The sequence below is a fragment of the Cucumis sativus genome, chromosome 2 (assembly GCF_000004075.3).
Source record: "Cucumis sativus cultivar 9930 chromosome 2, Cucumber_9930_V3, whole genome shotgun sequence".
Classification (NCBI taxonomy): Eukaryota; Viridiplantae; Streptophyta; class Magnoliopsida; order Cucurbitales; family Cucurbitaceae; genus Cucumis; species Cucumis sativus.
Window position 1 is genome coordinate 4,794,233 of NC_026656.2, and position 22,301 is coordinate 4,816,533.

General features: G+C 34.7%; 1 protein-coding gene across 1 annotated transcript; it reads right to left on the reverse strand.

Annotated features, from left to right (window-relative positions):
• Positions 1-11,264: 11,264 nt before the first annotated feature.
• On the reverse strand, positions 11,265-14,283 carry LOC101204641 (pentatricopeptide repeat-containing protein At2g18940, chloroplastic). The gene has a single exon (XM_004148293.3). It carries the CDS (start codon positions 14,081-14,083, stop codon positions 11,549-11,551), a length of 2,535 nt encoding a protein of 844 aa, XP_004148341.1. The 5' UTR covers positions 14,084-14,283; the 3' UTR covers positions 11,265-11,548.
• Between the last annotated feature and the right edge of the window lie 8,018 nt (positions 14,284-22,301).

Sequence of the window (22,301 nt, forward strand, 5' to 3'; positions counted from 1 at the left end):
GTTGCTGAAGTACCATAAAGCATGCATCACATTTTCCGTCATTCCTACGGCAACGTTGACACAACTCAGGCACCTCAAATCCATGCCTTTAAACATTAAAATTCGTTAGAAGCAGATTGTTAAAAGCTTGCAAACTAAAAAAAGGGACTGAAATTAGCTTTGATGTATACTATCCATATACATGGACTTATTTTCTTCAAAATTAGTCGAAGGAACCATAAGTTTTTGTTCTTGAACAGAAAGTTCTTTAGAAATTCGTTGTCACTAAAAAAAACAAAATATTCTTTGGTTCATACCCAGTTTTTTTTTCGTTTGTGTATCCAAAGAATGGATAGATGCCTTTAGGTGAGTTGAGATTAGAGTATTCTTTCAATTTAACCGTTTTGTTCACAAGTTATGCTGTATATATAGTAAATGCCCTTTCCCTCCAAGTTTTTACGTGGTATTCTTCAATGTTTTGTGATTCTCAGTTGCAACTGCAATTGACTGCCCGTAGACTTGTGAATATACAATTATTTCTATTTTCATTTTGTTATCTTTTTAATTTTCCAGCAGGTGTTACTCGTGTTTAACATTTATTCTAATATTGTTGCTATCTTACAAAAGCTATTCTCACATCCAACAGACCAAGTCCTCTTCGCGAAATGAAAGAAGAAAAATCTGTAAAAGCCGAAAAATGTAAAGCACGACCACTTAATAAGATTGTAAAACTCATAGTATTTGAACCCGTTGTTTTCTGTATAATTTGCCTGATTTGAGTCCTAAGCTCCTTCATACATATACACTCAAATAATGAAGAATATGATGTCTTTGTGAATCGTAAAGAGGCAACATATGTCTCCAAGGTGAGTCTCATTTTGTCCCATAGAATTGCAATTTCACAAATGAATATAAATCATATTTTGATATTTCTTCTTCATCTTATCTGATATGTGAATGTATTATATAATATGAGATTCTAATACTCATTTGTTCTATTTGTGTCAACAATTTTACATCCTCCTCAGCTCACCCTTTCGTCGGATTGTAATCAATGCAGTACAAAATTTCATTGCAAAATGCATTTTTCAGACACAACATACGTTAGCTTCTTTTATCATCTCCACTTCATTAATTATTACTTGAAAAAACTTATTCATATACTCAAAAGTCATTTTAATTTCTTTTGTTTTAGTGCTCAAAAGAGAATGTCACAGGTTTCCTTAGTCAAGAGCATGAGGTATAGTTGAAATGTTTTTATTATAGTTTAAGGATTAATTAATTATGTTCTCATCGTGTCATTGGATTTAAGTTGTAGGTCATTGATATACCTTTGCCAAATTCACGGTGGCTTGTTGCGAAGTGAGACCTAATATTGAGATCAGATCATACTAACAGGTAATGCTACACCTTTAATATAAACCCAAAATTAAGACTCTAACTAATAAAACCCTGTCTATTTTGATTTTGTTTTTTCCTTAGATAAATTAAACTCATTAAAGTTGGATATTTTAGTAGTATTCGTGATTAAATTACAAGTTTAGTGATCAAATGAAGATAAATTAGCTTTGTTTATCTCTTTTACTGTACTTGAGAATGTAGATTGAAGTGCTGGTTGATCTTAATCTGAAAAGAACTCAACTTTGTGGAACTGGTGGATGATAGCAAGGTGATTTTTTTGGTTAATGTCTTCATGATAAGTGTTGATATGAGAAAATGAACAAACCTTCTTAAGCTATTATCATAGGATGGTTGATGATTTATAACAATTCTTACAAATATTCTCAATAACCTTTCAGGAAGTGAAAGAGCTCGTAGGGCAACATTCTGTTTGAGAGTAATTTCTTTTATCTCCAACTGTGTGGGAGCGAACAACACCCGTGGTCTTCCAAAGCACACGTATTCTAGTTCTTCTAGATAGGGTCATGTAATATTTGACTTGAAATTTGAAAAAAAAAAAAAAGAAGAAGAAATCAACATAATCTCGATTCTTCATACAAGATCAAAATGCTAAATATTTCAAAAGATTATTTCTTCTTCTTACATCTCAAAATAGTACATAATTTCTGCAAAGAAGGGTACATGATATTACCAAAAAGCAAAGGATAACTCCTTCCTCGTCCTGCTTTTTCTACCAGATGATGCATTTGCTGAAGACAAAAATGTAAAAAAACCATACCACTAAATCCATACGTAGAAAGGATCCTGGAAGTTGACCATTGAAAATGCAAAAAACTATACCAGCTGTAGAAAATCAAAAGCATAAAATTTTAATGGCTATCAAATTCTATTCCTTATCAGCGCTCCTTACAAGGTCTCTAAATTCAACAACTAACAAATTCCCTAGAGCCGAAGAGATCGAACCAATGAATTCTCAATTGGCTGCAAGGTCCCTGCAATTAAAACATTTAGAATTCACCGGTCTCAATGAACAAGTATGAAATTGCTTGTCATACTAGAACATAGAAAATTTTGTTGCAAATATGGTCAAAATTCATGTTATTTCATATTGAAAATGTGGCATGCTCCTATAAACTAAACCACAGAGATTAATGCAACTCACGGATAATCTCAGTTCAGGAAGGCCTCCAATGTCACCACTAAGTTTACCTTTTAGGCCCATACTTGATATTTCTAAAGAGGTTAGCACACAGTGAGTTATTGACGAGGAGTAAAATTAACAGAAAAATGTTTATTAATGATAAATAATTGATATTTACAATGCAACTACTCTTGAGTTCTTGCAAATGACTCCTTCCCAGGGAGCTCTACATGAATCATTTGATGTTCCCCAGCTTGGTGATGTATTTTTCTATTCATCTTTCAAGAATTGAAGAACTGAAGCAGCACCAACAACACAAGCATGATGCTTACAAGGGTCGCATCCACCCTCTTGACATTGTCAAAGTTCAATTGTAAAACTCGTAGTTTCTAAACGATCATCATAACAAATTATAAAGTACAGAAACTAAAAAAAATAAGTTCAGATCTAAACTCAAATATATTGCTCTTAAATCGCCAATCAACCCAAAAGTACAGCCTTAAACAGATGGGCTCTAACATTACTTTAAATCTTCCCTTTACTTGTAGGCTTGGTAATTAGTATAAAGCTTAGCGAGTTTAATATTAGTTACAACAATAAACCTGATCCTTCAGTCCAAGAATACTGCACTAGTACAAAATCCTGTGGTTGATGCTTCCTAATACCTCAAAATCAACACACATCTTCTAAATCGTAGCACATACGAATAAGAAAACTTTCGCCTGAAGATTTTTATGATATGCTTCTGATGGAACTCCTTTTGAAGTTCAACTAGAAACTTTATTGCTTCAATTAAAAAAATGAATTACAAGGCAAAATATCAAGAAAAGAACACCTAATTGAGGAAGTCTCAATTCCGAGAACAACCTGTCTCTCTCTCTCTAGTATCCTATCTCTCAAGGAAGAGCATGAGCCGATTCTTCTAACTGACCCCCCCCCCCCCCCCCCCTTCCTCTCTACCCTTATTTATCCTAACCAACACACTAACAACCTTCTAAAGCTCCTCCGCTTCGCACGTGCGTTCCCCTGTGATCTTCTCTTTCTTTTTCTTTCTACTATATTGTTGTATGATAAGGGGTCTACCATTACATTCCCTTTCCAAAATCACCTTGTCCTCAAGGTAAAATTCTGGAAATAGCTGCTGGAGCTTTTCATAATCTTCCCTCGTGGCTTCATGAGGAGGTAGACCTTGCCATTTAATCAACACCTCCCAGCTTTCTCCTCTATTCTTTGAGTAACCACATATCTCTTCCGGTATAGCCTTCCACTCGTGAGTCAGTAATCTAAGGAAGCATTTCTGATTGTACTAGTCGATGATCACCCACCATTTTTTTGAGTTGTGAAACATGGAATACTGGATGAATGGAGGACTCCGGCAACTCTAGCGTATAGGCAACCAATCCGATTCATTCCACAATCTTATAAGGCCCAAAGAACTTGGGGGACAATTTCTCATTTTCTTCTGTTGCAATGAGATTTGTCTATAATTAGGTCTAATTTTCAAAAAAACCATGTCACCAAAAGCATACTCTACATCTCAACGCTTCAAGTATGCGTTCTTTTTCATCTTATCTTGTGCAATGCGTAAATGTTCTTTTAAGCTCCCAAAGTCTCATCTCGTGCTTTGAGCTGTTCGTCTAAGGTAGAGTTTGGAGTGTCACGATCACCATAAGACACCAATGGGGTGGCATTCACCCATACACTGCCTGAAATGGAGTGACTCCTAAGGATCTCTGGAAAGTGGTGATGAACCAATACTCAGCCCAATGTATCCACTTTGACCATTCTTCCGGTCGTTCTCCACAAAAACATCGCAGATACGTCTCCACTCCCTTATTAACCACTCCAGTTTGCCCATCCGACTGAGGGTGATAAGTTGTGCTTCAATTCATTCTAGTCCAGCCATTTTAAACATTTCTCGCCAAAAGTTGCTCAAGAATACCTTATCTCGATCGGACAATATCGATTTGGGAAATCCATGAAGTCAGACTATCTCCTTAACAAATAATGCTGCCACTGTCCGGCTGTGAATGGATGCTTCAATGTCAAAAAGTGCCCATATTTGCTGAATTTGTCCACCACTACAAATATTACTTCAAAACTATTTGATCTTGGTAAGCCCTTGATAAAGTCCATAGATATATCACTCCAAACACTGTTTGGAATGTCCAGGGGCAGCAACAATCCAGCTGGGGATAGAGCAAAGGATTTATTCTTCTAACATATTACACATTCCTCACAATACTTCTTAACAACCGCCTTCATCTCAATATAATTCGCCGGTCAGTCTCTTGTATGTGCGCAAGAATCCAGAATGGCCTCCAAGTACTGAATCATAGTAAGTGTGTAGGATCGTGGGTATCAATGTAGAGGTCTTGGACAGCACCAACCTATTCTTATATCTTAACATACCTTGTTGTATGGAGAATTTACCCTCTTTACCTCCTTCCACTGTTTGTAGTTCTTCCATTATTTTGCTCAGTTTTTCATCTGATTCTACTTCCTTCTTAACCACTAGAATGTCCACCAATGTGGGAGCTGTTATGCTACCAAGATGAACTGTAGGGGGCATTCAAGACAAGGCGTCTGCTGCTTTCTTCTCCAATCCGGGTTTGTAGATCACCTCAAAAGAGTAACCCAATAATTTAGCTACCCATTTCTGATACTGGGGTTCGTATCACCCTCTGTTCTATCAAGCATTTCAAGGATTTCTGATCTGTTTTCACAATAAATTTCCTCCCCAGCAGGTACGGTCTCCATCGTTGCACAGCCAAGACTAACTGCCATTAATTCTCTTTCATAGACAAGTTTGGCCCTATCTCTTAATGCCAACGTATGGCTGAAATATGCTATGGGACGCTTGGATTGGATGAGTACTGCTCCTATTCCATATCCAGATGCATCTATTTCCATCTCAAACGTGGCACTAAAATCAAGCAACACCAGAACAGGCAGTGTCATCATGACATTTGTAGTTGTTGGAAAGCTTCCTTAGACTCCTCAGTCCACTTGAATCCCCCTTTCTTTATCAGTTGACTCAATGGTGCGGCAATGGAACCATAGTACTGGACGAATTTTCTGCAATAACCGGTGAGGCCTAAGAATCCTCATACCTCTCTTACATTAGTGGGTATGGGCCATTCCTTGATTGCTCTGATTTTCTCGGGGTCCACTTCGACTCCTTGGCCTGAAATGATATGACCCATATAATCTATACGTTCTCGGCAAAGCTGCACTTCTTTTGGTTTGCATATAGCTCATTCTTTCTCAAAATTTCCAATGCCAACCCGAGGTGCTTCAAGTGATTTTCCAAGTCCTCACTGTAGATTTTTTTTGAAAAGGAGACAAAAGTCCTCACCGTAGATTAATATATCGTCGAAGAACAACAATATAAAGTTTCGCAAGAACGGCTTAAATATTGAGTTCATCAAGGATTAAAAAGTGGATGGAGCATTAGTCAATCCAAACGGCATAACCATAAATTCATAGTGTCCATCATGTGTACGAAATGCTGTTTTCTCTATGTTACCCACACATTCTGATCTGATGGTATCCTGCCCTCAAATCGATCTTCGAAAACCACTTCGCTCCATTTAACTCAGCGAAAGCGCCCCAATCATAGGAATAGGAAATTTGTCTGGTATGGTTACACTGTTCAACGCTCGATAGTCTACACAAAAACGCCAGCTTCCATCTTACTTTCTTACCAATAGGACTGGACTAGAATATAGGCTATCGTTGGGACGAATTATTTCCGATGTCAACATCTCATTAACGAGTTTTCCATCTCAGCTTTCTGTTGATAAGTGTATCTATAAGGTCGTACATTCACTGGATTAGTGCCCTGTTTCAAGTGAATATGATGTTCAGAACTTCTTTCCGGGGGTAGTGTCTCCGGCCAAGTAAAAACATCTTCAAATTTCTTCAATACCACAGATACTGCTTCTTCAACAGTTAATACTTCTTCAATCCCATCATCTTCCATTGGTTCATAGACCCTCTCCATTGCTCGACATTCGATTAGGAATCCTTGATCGGAATCCTTCCATGTTTTGATCATGTTCTTGAGACTCACTCTGAATTTGGTTAAACTTGGGTCTCCTTTGATTACTATCTTTTCTCCTTGATGCACAAATGTCATTGTTAGGTTCCTCCAATCCACTTCTGTCATACCCAGAGAGTATAACCACTGCATTCCCAACACTACATCCACCCTTTCTAATTCTAAGGGTAAAAAATTTGCTACCACTTTCCACCCATTCAATTTAAGTCCACCTCTTCACATATTCCTTTACCTTTCACCGCCACACCCGAACCCAAAATTACACCATAATGCGATGTTGATTTCGTGTTAAGTTGCAACTCCTTCACTATCTTTTCGGAGATGAAGTAATGTGTCGCTCCACAATCAATGAGGATGGTAACTTCTCGATCACCAATCTTCCCCCTCACCTTCATTGTCCCCAGATTGGTTAGCCTCACCACTGAGTTAATTGACAGTTCAATAATAGTATGATCTTCTTCTATGACTTCCACACAATTCAACTCCTTATCATTATCTCCCACTTCTTCTACAATCTCAAATTCTTCATCATTAGCCTTGACCACATACATCCTCAACTCTCTATGTTCTCTGTTCTTACACTGCTGATCATGAGAATATTTCTCATTACAACGAAAAAGAGTCCCTTTTCCTTCCTCGCGTGAAATTCCACATCCAACAACCGTTTTCACTGCCCTTCTTTCTTAACTTCTCCAAATGTAGTTCTCAGAGTAATCGTTCTCATCAGAAACGATGTGTTTCCCTTGTTATCACTATTGTTCACTGTCGCATTATTCTTATTATGAAAAGAATTTTGAGGAGGATACTTACTATTAGTATAATTAGATTATTCTTAGATGATATTATTCTGGAGATATTATTTGATATTATTTCCTTAAGTGTATTTCTCTATAGTTATATATAAACTTGTACCTCTACTAAATAATTAATGAAATATAGATTAATTCCATAAAATCAACATGGTATCAGAGCTCTAGGGTTTTCGCCTTATTGAATTCTAGCCTCCACATCCCGTTTGATCTCTGCCTCCGTTGATCATTCATCAACGGAGGCAGAATCATCTCCCATTAGCCGAACTGCAAATGCCGCTGTCGTTGCACCTTCCCTTTGCCGCTCATTGCTGTTCAAATCTGCCACCATCCAAACCCCAGAAACCCCATTCATTTTTCACTAGCGTCCGCGGCGGCATCTCCTTCATAGTTCTTCGTCCGACCTCTTGTTTTTTTCGTTAGCCAAGCAGCCGATTGAACCTCTGTCAGTTGAAGCCGAACGCCCAGCCGAAGAGTTTCGGTTTTGTCCGTCGTCCAAGAAGCTCCGCTTGCCGCTGCGTTTCGTTGTCGTTGCTCCATCTCCTTACGCTGTCCCAACAAAACCATGAAACCCCATGTCCTCAGATCCTCGCATCTGCCTTCAATCTGTTCTAGATCTGTCTAATTTCGTTCAGACCCATCCTTCATGTCTGCCTTCAAAGTTTAGATCGAAGCCCAGATCCAACGACGCCTCGTTTCTGTTTTTGTTCAGATCCACTAAGCCTCTCTGCTCCATTCAGTTCAGTTTCTGTTCTGTTCGCCCCAGATTTCCCGTTTAATCTGATTCTAACTTGCTCTAGTTTAGTTCATTCGGTTCCACTCTGATCCGACAAAACACTCCTGTCCAATTCCGACCCTGTTTTCGTCCAGCTTTGATTCTACTTTGCTTCAGTTTTGCCTTTCATTTTGCCCCCCGAAGTTCTTGTTTCGTTCTTCCTAGGTTCTGTTATAGATCTCTATACGAGGATCTATGTTTCTATCCCAGATGTTCTTTGTTTCGTTCTTCGTGGGTTTGTTTTAGCCTAGAAGTTCTTTGTGTGTTTGTTCTTCGGGTTTTTTATTCTATTCTAGATATATTGTTGCTTTTCTTAGTTCTTCGCAAACTCAAGTTTGTAATTTCAACCTTGAGTTTGAGGGAGGGTATTAATATAATTAGATTATTCTTAGGTGATATTATTCTGGAGATATTATTTGATATTATTTCCTTAAGTGTATTTCTCTATGGTTATATATAAACTTGTACCTCTACTAAATAATTAATGAAATATAGATTAATTCCATAAAATCAACACTTACCTGCAGCGTACCCCTTAAGGTTAGCCTCATTGCGAATGATCTCCCGGTTTTCCACAAGTTGAGCCGCTTGTATCATTTGAGCTAGGCTGACCGGACGGCAAAAATCAACTTCCGCTTTAATCCAAGGAAATAAACCATTCATAAATGTTTCTTCCACCACTCTGTCCTGTAAATCGGATAATGGTGCCATCAGTTTATAGAATTGATTACAATATTCTTCCACCATAGATTGTTGCATGATTCTCAAGAATTGTCCGCATATTGATCCTTCTCTTACGAATCGAAAACAGGTGAGTAATCTGTCCTTGAGATTCGACCAACCTGTAAACTTATCGCGTTCTTCCTGCGCCCTATACCAGTTCAATGTCGGACCGTCAAAACTAGTGGTCGCAACTAACACTTTCTCAGCATCAATCAATTTATGTATTTGAAAATATCTATTTGCTCGGAAAAGCCAAGAATAGGGATCTTCCCCGTTGAATACCGGCATCTCGACCTTCTTGAACCTATTCCTCTCATTCGTTCCATCTTCTCCTTCGACTTTCCCGTCCTTCGTTTTGTTTTCATGGCCCTTGTTTGTCGGGCCTTCTCTCCTATTCGCTATCATCGAAATTGTCTCTCGCACACTAGGCTCGGCCATCTTCTCACTCATAGTGGTACGCTCCTTCATGATCGATTCCATAAACATCATCAACATCTTATGAGTCTTTTCCGTCTGTACGCTGATCGATGTTAATTTTTCTTCCATCGCCAGAATTTTGCTTACTTCTTTTCTCATTGATTGTCTCTCCTGATCGTGTGCTTCCATTCTCTCCTTCATGCGTGTTTGGACCATCATATTTCTTTTACCCAGAAAAGTTGGCTTTGATACCAATTTGATGGAACTCCTTTTGAAGTTCAACTAGAAACTTTATTGCTTCAATTAAAAAAATGAATTATAAGGCAAAATATCAAGAAAAAAACAACCGAATTGAGGAAGTCTCAATTCGGAGAACAACCCGTCTCTCTCTCTCTACTATCCTATCTCTCAAGGAGAGCATGAGCCAATTCCTCTTACTGACCCCCCCCCCCCCCCCTCCTCTTTCCTCTCTACCCTTATTTATCCTAACCAACGCCTAACAACCTTCTAAATCTCCTCCGCTTCGCACATGCGTTCCCCCGTGATCTTCTTCTCTTTCTTTTTTTTCTACTATATTGATGTATGATATGGGGTCTATCAACTTCTCACTATCCATGCAAACCATTTGATATTCTTAGGAATTTGGCCATATAATTGAGAGTAAAAAACCAGTGATTACAAGATAGGAAACAAAACATTTAGAAAAGCATCAATATTCAACATCCTCCATCAAGCCAATAGGGAAAAGGGAATCCTAAACAGAATTTCTTAGCTAAAACAAGAATAATAGAATATAAGAACAAAAAGGTCATTCTTTGGTGCAACAACTTGATAGAAATTGCAAAATTGATGTTAAGGTATGAGATCATTTCTTAAGAAACTTGCACTAAATTCATGAATCCCTTTCAGAGTCAATCATTTCATGGTTCGGGAACAAAATATCCATTGTTTACATAGGCACAAGATTACTCATGTATCCTATCATAGTATCCCCATTATTTAAAGATACATCCGATGTTGAGAAAAGAGAACCTTCATGAAAATGTGTATGAGTAGAATTCTTCATACTCCAACTGTTTATAAAAACTCAACCGAAGCTAAACAGTCACAAGAAATGAAATGCAAAGATGAATAAAGTTGCATAAATATCGATCATACCTTCCTGAGAACACACCACAGTTTCCAGTAACCTGTCCATCAGCTATAAGCACAGACCAAAAACTCACAAATTCATCCAATCCAACATTATATCAAACCAAAAAGACCAATTCAAGAAAACCATATTCCTTTCGTTAGTGCATTAAAGTTCAACATATTTCAAGTCCTGATTTTATGGCTCTCCCAAGGTTTTCCTGTCCCAATACTTTTACTTGGAAATGAAGTTGAACGATTTCTTTTAGTCTTAATTTTTCGAACAGAGATTCGTAGATCATGCACCACCTTTTAACATTAAAGATCGCATTCTTTAAATTAAAGGAACAAATAAGCAAAATAATGGGCGAGGATTTGGGAGAATTTTCTTCCTTCTCTTTTGTATATTTCGGCAGCCACCATTTTAAGAATTTATGCACACAGTAACCCTAGACTAGAGACAAAAAGGGAAAGAATAAAGAATTAATAAATGTACAAATGTCACCGAACGATTGGAAGATCAATTACTGAGATGGTCTCTTTCTTCTTCCTTTCTTCATTATTTTGTTTCTGATTTTTCTCCCTAATAGGAACTAAATTATTTCCCTTAAAAAATGAGATATAGATCAAAACAAGAATATAGGGACCTAAGTAAGAGGTCATGAGTTCAATCCATGGTGGCCACCTACCTAAGAATTAATTTTCTACGTGTTTCCTTGACATATAAATGTTGTAGGGTTAGGTGGGTTGTTCCGTAAGATTAATCAAGGTGCAAGTAAGTTGCCCCAAACACTCGCGGATATCAAACAAATAAACAAGAATATAGGAAAAATATTTTTATTTAGATACTCCATGTAAATTCTTATATACCGGTAGATTACTACAGCCATAATTTATATTCATTGATAAATGATATCTTTGAAACTGAGACTGCTGCAAAACTTCATGAAGATGAATCCATAATAACTCATATATTCCTACCAGAACCATCAAGTGACAAACCAGAAAAGAATTACAGATGAGCTGCTAAGGTGCTTGATGTTTTGTAATTGTTATTATATATCTCTATAAATGAACGAAGAAATTACAAGCAGGAATACCTAGAGAGATCAAGTATTCATCATGTCCCTTACATGGGAAGCAAGTCTTTGTGTGGAATGGTTATCAAACGAATCATCGATGTTCTTGATCCCAAAGATGAAATCCATAGCATCTTGATATTTTCTTGCTTTACAATAACCATCCACTATGATCTTGTAAGTAAGTTCATTGGGTTTGCAATTTTTCTGAATCATGTAGCTTATGACTTCATCTACCTCTGCAAACATTCCGCGTCCTGCATACCCCGAGACAAAAGTGTTGTACGTGAATATACAAGGACAAATCCCTCGAGTTGTCATCTCCGACATAACTCTTATTGCTTCTTGCATGAGCCCTTGTCTGCAGAAGCCTTTGATTATGGTGTTATACGACACAAGATCAGGGCTTTCACCAGATTTTATAAGTCCCTTGAGAATCTCTTCTGCTTTCCAGCATTCTCCTCTTCTGGCATACATATTCATTAAGCTATTGTAGGTGACAAGATCCGGTTGCAGTCCACTTTCACGAATCAAGTCCAACATCTTTTGCGCTCTTTCATACATGTTATTTTTAGCAAAAATTGATAGCATTGAGTTGAATATAACCATATCAGGCTTGTATCCATTCTTCATCAACTCTTCAAATGCCCTTTCCATTCCTCTAACTGCTCTGCACTTGAAGTTTGCAAGAATGAGGGTTCTCAAGAGAACCCAGCTGGGGAAGATCTGACCATCATAAATGTCTTTCCCGATCCTCTCTAATCCTCTCACATTCCCCCCTTTTGCATAGCAATGGAGCATCAATGAGAATGAGGTTTCATTAGGTTTGAATCCCTTGTTTCTCATATCCAGTAAGACAGATTCTGCTGCTTTCCAATCCCCTCGCCGAGCCAAAGCATTCAGAAGCGCATTATAAGTTGTAGCACATGGTGTAAATCCAGCTTTCATCATCTCATCATACATCTTCGCTGCGTCAAGCTCTGACCCACAACGGCCATACGCGCTAATCAAAGTGTTAAATGTGTCTTTACCTGGTTCAAATCCACAATTTTTCATCTCCCTAAAAACATGGTTCACAAACTTGTGTTTCCCCTTATCACCACACATGGCAAGCAAAGTGTTCCAAGTTATTCGGTTTGGAGGACAGCCATTTATTCTCATATCACTAAGTATCTTTATCATTTCCTCTGACCTTGACTTCTTTCCCAGCAGAGCAAGAATGGAATTATATGTGCACACATTAGGAACACATCCTGATTTCTTCATTTGGTTAAATAATTGTAATGCCTTAACCTCCTTCCCTGCCCTGCCATAGGCATTTATAACAGTAGTATAAGTCACAGCATTTGGCATCACGCCTTTGCGTGTCATTGTGTCAATTACAGTAGCTCCTTCCTCATAGAATCCTGCCCGAACATAAGCTGCTACAAGCTCATTATACGTAACAGAGTCCAGGGTGCAATTATTGTCCTCCATTTCTTTCAAGATGTTTAAAGCCTCTGAGTAAATCCCAGCTTTTCCAAACACTTGAAGTAAAGCATTGTAAGTGACAGTTCCTGGCTCATAACCACTGGACTTCAACTCAACAAAAAATTCTTTAGCTTCATTTATTAAACCCTCTCTTCCACACGCAGATATCACAGTACTACAAGTGAACTCATCAAATTGCAAACCTTCGTTTCTCATTTCATCCAACAAGTCTAAAATTTTATCCCAAGAGCGACCCATTTTCCCATAAACATCAAGCATGACATTGTAAGTAACCAAACTTGGAGAAAGGCCACAATCCTTCATTCTCTCAAACATAGCAATGGCTTGCTTATACTTGCCATTCCGAGAATAAGCATGAAGAATGGTGGTGCAAGCACGAACATCAAGCGAGTACTTGTCAATGGGAATTTTGTCAAGCAGCTTGAGTGCAATTGAATATTTCGATTCTCTTCCAAGAATCCTTATCATAAGTTCAACAGCTTTACTATCTAGTTTCACATCTCCCGAGACAGAGTTCGACACAACCCATTCAAACAACAAAATAGCTCTCTCGCTTTTACCTAAAACGTCTAGCGCTTTCAGGAGACTAACGATATCAACTTCAAGCAACTCGGACTTGACAGAATCAAAAAGAGCATTCAAGCTATCAAAAGGCTCTGCAGCAATGGAATTAAGCAAGCATATACCCTTTTTGGAGAGAAATTGAAGAGGCCCATCTCGAATCTCCTTGTCGCTGTACTCAAATTGGGGAGCTGAATTCAAGACGAGTTTCTTCAACTGAGCCCCATCTCTCCGTTTCTTAGTTGAATCCATTGAAATTTGAAGAGAAGGCAAATGGGCAACATTCTTTTTCGCAACATTTACAGGTTTGAGCTTATGGGCACTGTCATTGGGAGACAGAGACAAATGAAGAAGATGCTGAAGAAGGGTATCGATCGGAATTGAGGAAGAAGGCGGGGATGGAGGAGGAAGAGGAGGAGGAAGAGTCGTTGAATTGAACTTCAATGTTTGATTTGGTTGAATGGGTCTACTCACTGGAAGTGGGCATCGGTTGGGGAAGAGAGCACCTTCCATTTTTGCAGTGAATATGGAGGTTCTTGGTTAGATAAAAATGGCGGAATTGAGCTCGATTACTGACGGAAGAGAGAGTGAAAGGCTTTGGCAGTGCATTGGGCTTAGAGAGAGGAGGAGCTAAGGGAAGAAGAAGGAACGGTTGGTCTTCATTTGGAGAAGAAGATGGCATATAGCCATTTGAAGGGAAGAATGACATTTCAAGCCACATAACTTATTTGGGTTTTTTTACTTCGGAAATTTTTTTAGATAAAGTGATAAATGAACCATAGACATCGTTTATTTTACTTTAGAAAAATATACACTTATTTTCTTCAATTTTCAAATCTTACCATTTTGTCATTTGAATACAATTGATCTGCTTCTTTAAGGTACATTTTTAGTCATTCTTTTAGAATTAACACCTCCATAGATTATATTGGTCACTCTTTGAGGACCTAACTACTGTTTGTCCTTGTTTAGGCCAAAGTTTTTCCCTCCACTCAATATATATTAAACTTTTAACATCAATTTTTTATTTGATATTCACTCTCAATCTTTAGTGTTAACCAAAAACATTATAGATAATTAAGTCTCATTATTTTTAATTAAATTTCAATTTTTAAAAAAAGTTAATTAATAAATATTAATGTTAAAGTTCAAAATATGTACTCAATTAGTTAACATTGAAAGTTATGTCACTTCCCAGTTATAATTATGTTCTATAGTCTAGCGCATTCCAATTCCAAGATTTTTTAATAGTATTAGTTTTCAATTTTTAAAATTCATTATTCGAAGTGGTTTAATTTGTTTGTGTCTTATCATTCATAAATAGCGATGGACTTTTATAACTGTTAGGCAATGGTTGACCATTTTCAATATATATTAATAAAAATATATATATCATTTTCACTCTTTTCCAATTCTTAAGTCATTTTTGCAAGCAACAAAAGTAATCTACAAAGTGGAGTGATAAATTTTTATCAATGATAAAAGTGTGTTACTTTCTGTAGTGATAGAACACTATCATTATCTATAACAAATAGACATCAATACTTGTCTATCAATGTCTGATGTCTATTTGTGATAGGCATTTATAGTTTTCTATCATTTTCTATCAATGATAAAGAATTATAGACTGCTGATGGTCTATCAATAGATAATAATTTTGTTCATAATTTTGTTTACATCAACTACGCACTAGACGTTATTTAATATGAAAGTTGTGACAAACATTGTTATCATTATCTACCATAGATAAACACTGATAGTAGTTTATCAATGATAAAAGTTTATCATTGAGTATATGTTATCCACCCACATTGATCATAAGCGGTCACAATGATCGATTCTTGTTGAAAATGATTAGTCAATTAGTCATTCGTTTGAAATGACTAGTCAATTAGTCATTTGTTGAAATGACTTGTCATAAAATAACCCAAGATTTCTAAATGTATTTTCATATTTAATTTAGATATGAAGCAGTTTTCTATTTAATTTAGATACGAAACATTTTTGTTGGATTTATATAAAGAGGAAAATATGGTTGCTTTATTCCCTGCATTGAGACTGGAGTTTTGGCATCATATTTTCCTAATAATAAAAGTTATCTGAAATAGGTATTTCTTTTAATTTCATTCCTTTTTCCGATGATTGCACGTCTCATATTGGACATTGTGTTATTGTTGGAGAGGTCATTTAACACTAAAATCAAGTTGAATTTTACTTTTAAATTTTGTAAGGCACAACAATTATTGACATTTCATTTCCTACGTCTTTAAACATTTCAAATTTTAGGAGAATATGACACATGGCATGCAATGACACTAAGCATAATGGATGATAGACATCTATTTTAGTGATATTTATAAGACTTCCTCTTAAATGGTTATTATATATATGAAATATGTTTCGTTAAAACTTTACTAGGAAAAAAATCCAAATACAAAAAAAAAATGATTTTACAATGGGTAACCTTTTTAGCATAAATATTGAGCATATAATAATTTCTTAAACATTATTCTTTTTTAAAATATTCTAAAACTGCTCTCATTTTAAAAGGAAATCGGTGGAATAATAGGATGATAGCTTTTTTTTTTTTTTTTTTTGGCATTAATTTGGAATTATGATTAAGCTTCCAATAGTAGTGTTTCATAATGGATAATATGATGAAATAAACAATTACTTGAATTACAAGACCACAGACATATTGGTTGATGAAATGATATGTTTTTAAAATTTAGTAAGCTTGATATTTGCTTTCTCTATTGTCTTCTTCTTCAATTGATTATGATTTTGTTTTCAAATTCTTACGGATATTCATGTTAGTAGCATGTCTTCTACATTTGATTTGAAAGAAAATTGTATGTTTTGCTAGCAAGGAACTAATATCAAAGTCATTTTACTACATTGCTATAAAGAACGGTTTTAAGTTCAAGACTGTGAGATCAAATTCTAAATCTATTGAGTTTAAATGCTCCCAATATAATTGTCCATGGTATGTTCCTACATCTCGTTACAAGGGTGGAGAATTATGGCGATTAAGGAAGTATATTACTAATCACGATTGCTCTACAAGTATTATTCAAACTACTCGTAGACAAGCATTTTCATCATTGATTAGTGATTGTATGATAAAAAAAAAAACTTTAGTTCTTTTGACCGTTCAACTCCAAATGATATTATGATTCTCATACATACTAAACTTGGTGTAAATGTTAGCTACTATAAGCATGGAGGGCAAAGAATCTTGTTATGAATTCTTTGAATGGTGAAGCAAGAGAATCTTATGCCTTGATTCCAAACTATTTTTACGAAACTAAAAGAAATTAACCCAAGTATATTTTTATTCTTATAATTTATATATCATCAATCAAGCTTTTAATGATATGGTTTATCAAGATAGCCCTATAGTAAATTAGCATATCATCAGACTAATGATATGGTGGTTTACTATAGGATCTATCAGTGTCCCAAAAAAAAATTAAGGTAATTTTAAATTTAATTATCTTAGTTTAATTTAATTATGTTGGAATTATTTAGGTATTATTTTAAATAATTGTTGAGAATGTTTTACTATTTGCAATTTGTTATTTACTATCTGCTACACTTTTTACTATTTGACATTCATCATTTTTTTATTTTTTGCTATAGTGTTTACTATTTTTCCTTATCAAACTAAAATAGTCTACACACCAAACACATGCTATTGTAACCCAAACTAAAATAATCTACACTCCAAACACAAATTATTCTAATCAAATTATAATAATATAGGACTATAATAACTTATTTTTTGCCCCAAACACCCCCTTAGTGTTTCTCTTTCATCTTCAAGGGCTAATGGAAGAAACTTCTTCTTCACCTCTTCTACTATTCAACCTCTCGAACAATCTCCCTATTGTTAATCAATATGCAAATCCTTATTTTCTACATCATTCAAACACAACACAATTTTTGTTCTTGTATCTGATTCTTTGAATGAGTCTTGACCTCATTGTGAAAAACAAGTTAGGTTTTGTCAATGACGATATTTCATAGATCATCTATAATGAGGTTACTGCGTGGATCTTAAATTCACTGTTTAAAGAGATTTCAACTACTGTTAATATTTTTGTAATTCAACAAATAATATATGGTTCGATTTGCAACAACATTATGAATGCAAAAATAGGCCTCAAATTTTACAACTTCATCGAGAACTTTCTAATTTGACTTAGAATCAAAACTATGGTACTTCTTATTTTGCAAAGTTAAAGACGGTTTGGAATGAACTTACCTCATATCATGTGTTCTGTTATCGTGGTGGTTGTACTCGTGGAGATGTTAAGGATTTGAATGCCTAGTTTCAAATTGAGCATGTGAGGCATTTTTTATGGGTCTGAACTTGTCTCTATCTCTTAATGTATTTTCCAACTTGCTGGCCAAGTTGGGTGTTGTTAATGATTTTTCTCCATCTTGAGGAAAAAAGTATTAGGATATGTTTAACTTTAATAGTTTGTTATTAAATGAGTTGTAATTAGTTGTCATTTGTACTTTTCCACATATGGCTGTTTATAGTTAAACTTCGTGATTGAGAAGTTTAATGCAAGATTTAACTTATGCTGGTGAGTTTGATATTTATTATTTTGTTCTCTCAAGCGCTTTTCTCTTCTTCTTTGTTCTCTAAATTTTTTTTAGTAGTTTTTCTTTTTTTAATAAAAAATTGTGTGTTTGATGAAGAACAAGAGGAAGAATTTGAACAAAGAAAAAGAATAAAGAGGAAAAAAATTATAGCTGCACCTCTAATGAGAAGCTAAAAAGAGAAGTTAAAATGAGAAAATATCAAGGAAAAACTGTCCAATGAGAAACTAAAAAATGGGTAGAACGAGAAACTAGAAAGAAAAGCTAGAATGAGAAGTGAGAATTCGTTAGCTTAAAGTCCTTGTGCGAAGATGGTAACACAGGACTAACGTAAGCAAAAGGTCATCTTCCAAGCAAATTTGAATCTTGAGCCAAATTTTAATTGAACCTTTAAAAAGGGGTCATCCGTACAAAACTCCAAGTTTTTTGTATCATTTAATATTACATATACAAAAAGAATAAACAAAAAAGATGATCAAATGCATCTAGATCGTCCCTATAAATTTATTATAGAAATAGCCTACCATAAGTTTATTAGTCGACTATGTTTAATATAATATAGATATTGACTATGTTTAATATAATGTAGATATTTTAGATATAAGAGCATGACTTTTGATTGAATACGTTATATTAGTTTAGTAGAAGATTGTACGGTTGAAATTTATGTGAACAAAGTCTCATAAATTAACATTTATTATAAAGTGGAATTAGTAGAAGAGTTTTAGAGCCGTCTAAAAGAATTGATGAATGAAAATGAATTGATTTGTACGATAAAAGAAAAATTAAAGATCCCTATCTCAACAAAATTAATTGATACATAAGATCCCTATGGATACCAACCATAGGTGCAAAGAGGTCCACAAAGGATCTCGACACTTCCCCACTTATACATAATAAATACATCCATTTTGGAAATAAGACAATAGAAAAAGAAACTCCACCTCTGAAATTGACAATTTTGTTTCTCATCTAAACAAAAAAAGGAAAGAAGAAAGAAAAACATCGTTGCTCAATCGTCCTTTTCTAGAGGGCTGCCTTGACTCGTTCGGTTCGCCCCAAACGGAACTTCAACTAGAGCCGTGCACGGTTACGCCCTCAAATTTTGATAAAATGTCCCTGATTACATAATAAAAATATATAAAAAATTATTGTAAAACTATTTAAATATTTATTTTTTAATGAATAGAAGTCCATTTGTATCTATAATGGATCAAATTTAATTTTTTTTTTCTATTTTGTAATTATTTTTATTCATTTTACTATATTTAAAATATCTCACAATTTAGTTATTATTTTTTTAGGTCATGTTTAATAGCTATATTTTGTTTTCTATTATTTGAAAATTGTGATGTTAATTTCATAATTTATTATTCACGGTACTACCTAATTTTCAAAACAAGAATAAGTTTTTTAATACTATTTTTAAGGTTCCTTTTTATAATCAATTTTTGGTTTATGAAAATTAAGCTTACTTTCTTGCCATTTTTAATCATGATTTGTATTTTTCTTAAGAATTTTTTATCTAATTTCTTTTTAATAAAAAAAACTGCTTTTGTTCCAATTTGACCTAATTTTTTAAACTAGCAATAAAACAATAGATAACAAACCAATAAATTTATGAGTGAACAAATATTTATAATCTTAATTTTTAAAAACAAAAAGTCCTAAATCCAATGATTTTAAAATAGAGCATGCATTTCTTTTTAGAAAATTAGCTTGGTTTTTAAAGACAAAAATACAAAAGTAGATGACAAAGTACGAAATTTAGGTGTAAAATGGTGTTTATAGACTTACCACTTACCAAACAAGACCTTAATCAGAGGGTTTGGGGCACAAGGTCGATTATTATAGCTTGTAGGATTACAGTAAAATGTGTATTATATTTTGGGTGCAAATTATTACAATCTAAATTATGGCAATATGTAAAGCGAATATTAAATATTGATTATCTTAGATCTTTTTTTTTTTTTTTGCACTATTATTTTTTGTCATAAAGATATTTAGGTACATGAAATAACATTTTTTTAAAAACATAGTTCAAACTATACCTTCCACCAATTTATACAAAATAGTTTATTACCTTGTCAGATGACCATGTTATAATATGTTACAATATAACATCTTTTCTTTTTGTAAAAATTGATATGTTATTTTATAAAATATTGTCAATTATGTTGTTTATTTAATAAATTTAATATTATCTATATGAATAACTTTTAACGATTATTACAAGTAGATAAAATAATTTTCTTACTTATTCTAATTATATTGTATTTTAATTTCTTTGAGAGAGACATACTTAAAGTTGTACATATATGAATAAGAAAACAACACAAAAAAAAATTAAATAACATGTTAAGAAAACTTAAATCAAAATCCAACCAAACAAAAAATGTAGATAAAAAAATTGTAATTGTCCCTTTGGGATATTAAATAGCAATCCAAAACAAGAGTTAGGTCAATAATATTATCTTCGAGGAATAGGTTGCAATACTCCATTTCAAGATTGTAGGAACTTACAAGAATCTCTCTCTATATTATCCACATTGCAAAATATGATTCACATACGCTTTACCCTATGTCTGCTTTGCAATTAAGGAATGTCTTGAAGTTGGTTCACGACTTTTACACGTTGTTCGACCTCTGCACATTTTTCTTTTGGTCATTTTACAATTGTCTTCAACTGATTATTTGCACATTCAATTGCATTCCCAAAAACCTTCTTCGTTGCATAATGATGTTCACCTTGTTTTCTTTTGTTCCCACTCAAAGTATTTCTTCATTCAATGGTTCGACTAGTATGTGTTCCTAGTATCTCATCCAGTGACGTGTCCAATATTTGACTAACATCATATGGGAATATCTGGATCATTTAAATCACCACGGAGAACACCATCATTAATGTGCATGGTTTGGTACATTAGACCCAACGTTAATTAGCAAAGGTCTGAATGTGCTCCAGTAGCCTGATCCTTATCGAAGACGTTGACCAAATAATCATAGTATGAGAATGACTTGAAACCTCGTCATGGAGTAGGTATGACTATTTTGTTTTTCAGAATTGAAACCTCGTCATGGAGTAGGTATGAGAAAAAAAGTTACCTTAGAACAAATAGAGAAGGAAATCAATAACAATAAACCACACCAATATAATCAATTAAAATCAATGTAATTTTAAATAAAGAATGAAATCTAAACAATAATGGACCAACAAAAATGGCAAAATAATTTTAGAGATAGATCTTCACCAAAATTTAGGTCATTTACCAACCACAATTCCTCACTTGAAATTTTTTTACTATCAACTAACTTTTTGAAGAACTTTAGGCAAGAGATTGTTTGGACATTGTATGATCGTACCGACTATATTTAGCAAGCATGACTTAAAGAGTGGGTGTCTAAAAAACATAGCACATGCTTCTTCTTACAAACCCTACATCTTTTTCAAGCTTCTCCAGTCACACTTATGTTTGTCCTCACAGGACATCACTTAAAACTGGTACATGACTTATTAGTGCTGTCACATGCCAAGTGGGGATAGTTCTCCCCTCCCTTCTCCCTTCTCCCTTCTCCCATCTATTTAATCTGTCTTTTCAAAGATTAGATGTTTCAGTGCAATTTTCAAGTTTTGGGATTGAGATAATATTAAAACATGGTAACATTCCTAATTGTAAAAATATTCTTGAAAGTCTAAATGTATCAATGAAGAGTCTAAATATACCAATGAAGCTTTTGAAACAAAATACAACATTTTCCATCTGAATCTAACTATACCACTAGATTCTGGCTATCTTCTTTAGGGAGCGAAATGATATGCCCAAATCTAGTGAGCGCAGAAGGAGACAGAGAGAGAACCAGAGAGATGAGAGCTGTGTATGTGAGCTGAGATGGAAAGGGAGCGAGAGAGCGAAAAGCTCATTCTCTCCTTGCGCAGGAAAGTTTCAAAGAAGAACGAAATGGGAAATCAACAATTTTACATCTTCATGACGCAAGTGGAAAGTCACTCAACAATAATTTTTAAAATGTGGGGCATTTGTCTGTCTCCAAGATGGGTCCAAAGTACATTTTCAAAATTTCTACTATTTAGTTAGGGATATTTTTTTTCTTTTTTTTTAAC

Bases quoted from the DNA above. Each gene is read 5' to 3' on its own strand.
- LOC101204641 (XM_004148293.3), bottom strand. From the start codon at position 14,083: ATGGAAGGTGCTCTCTTCCCCAACCGATGCCCACTTCCAGTGAGTAGA.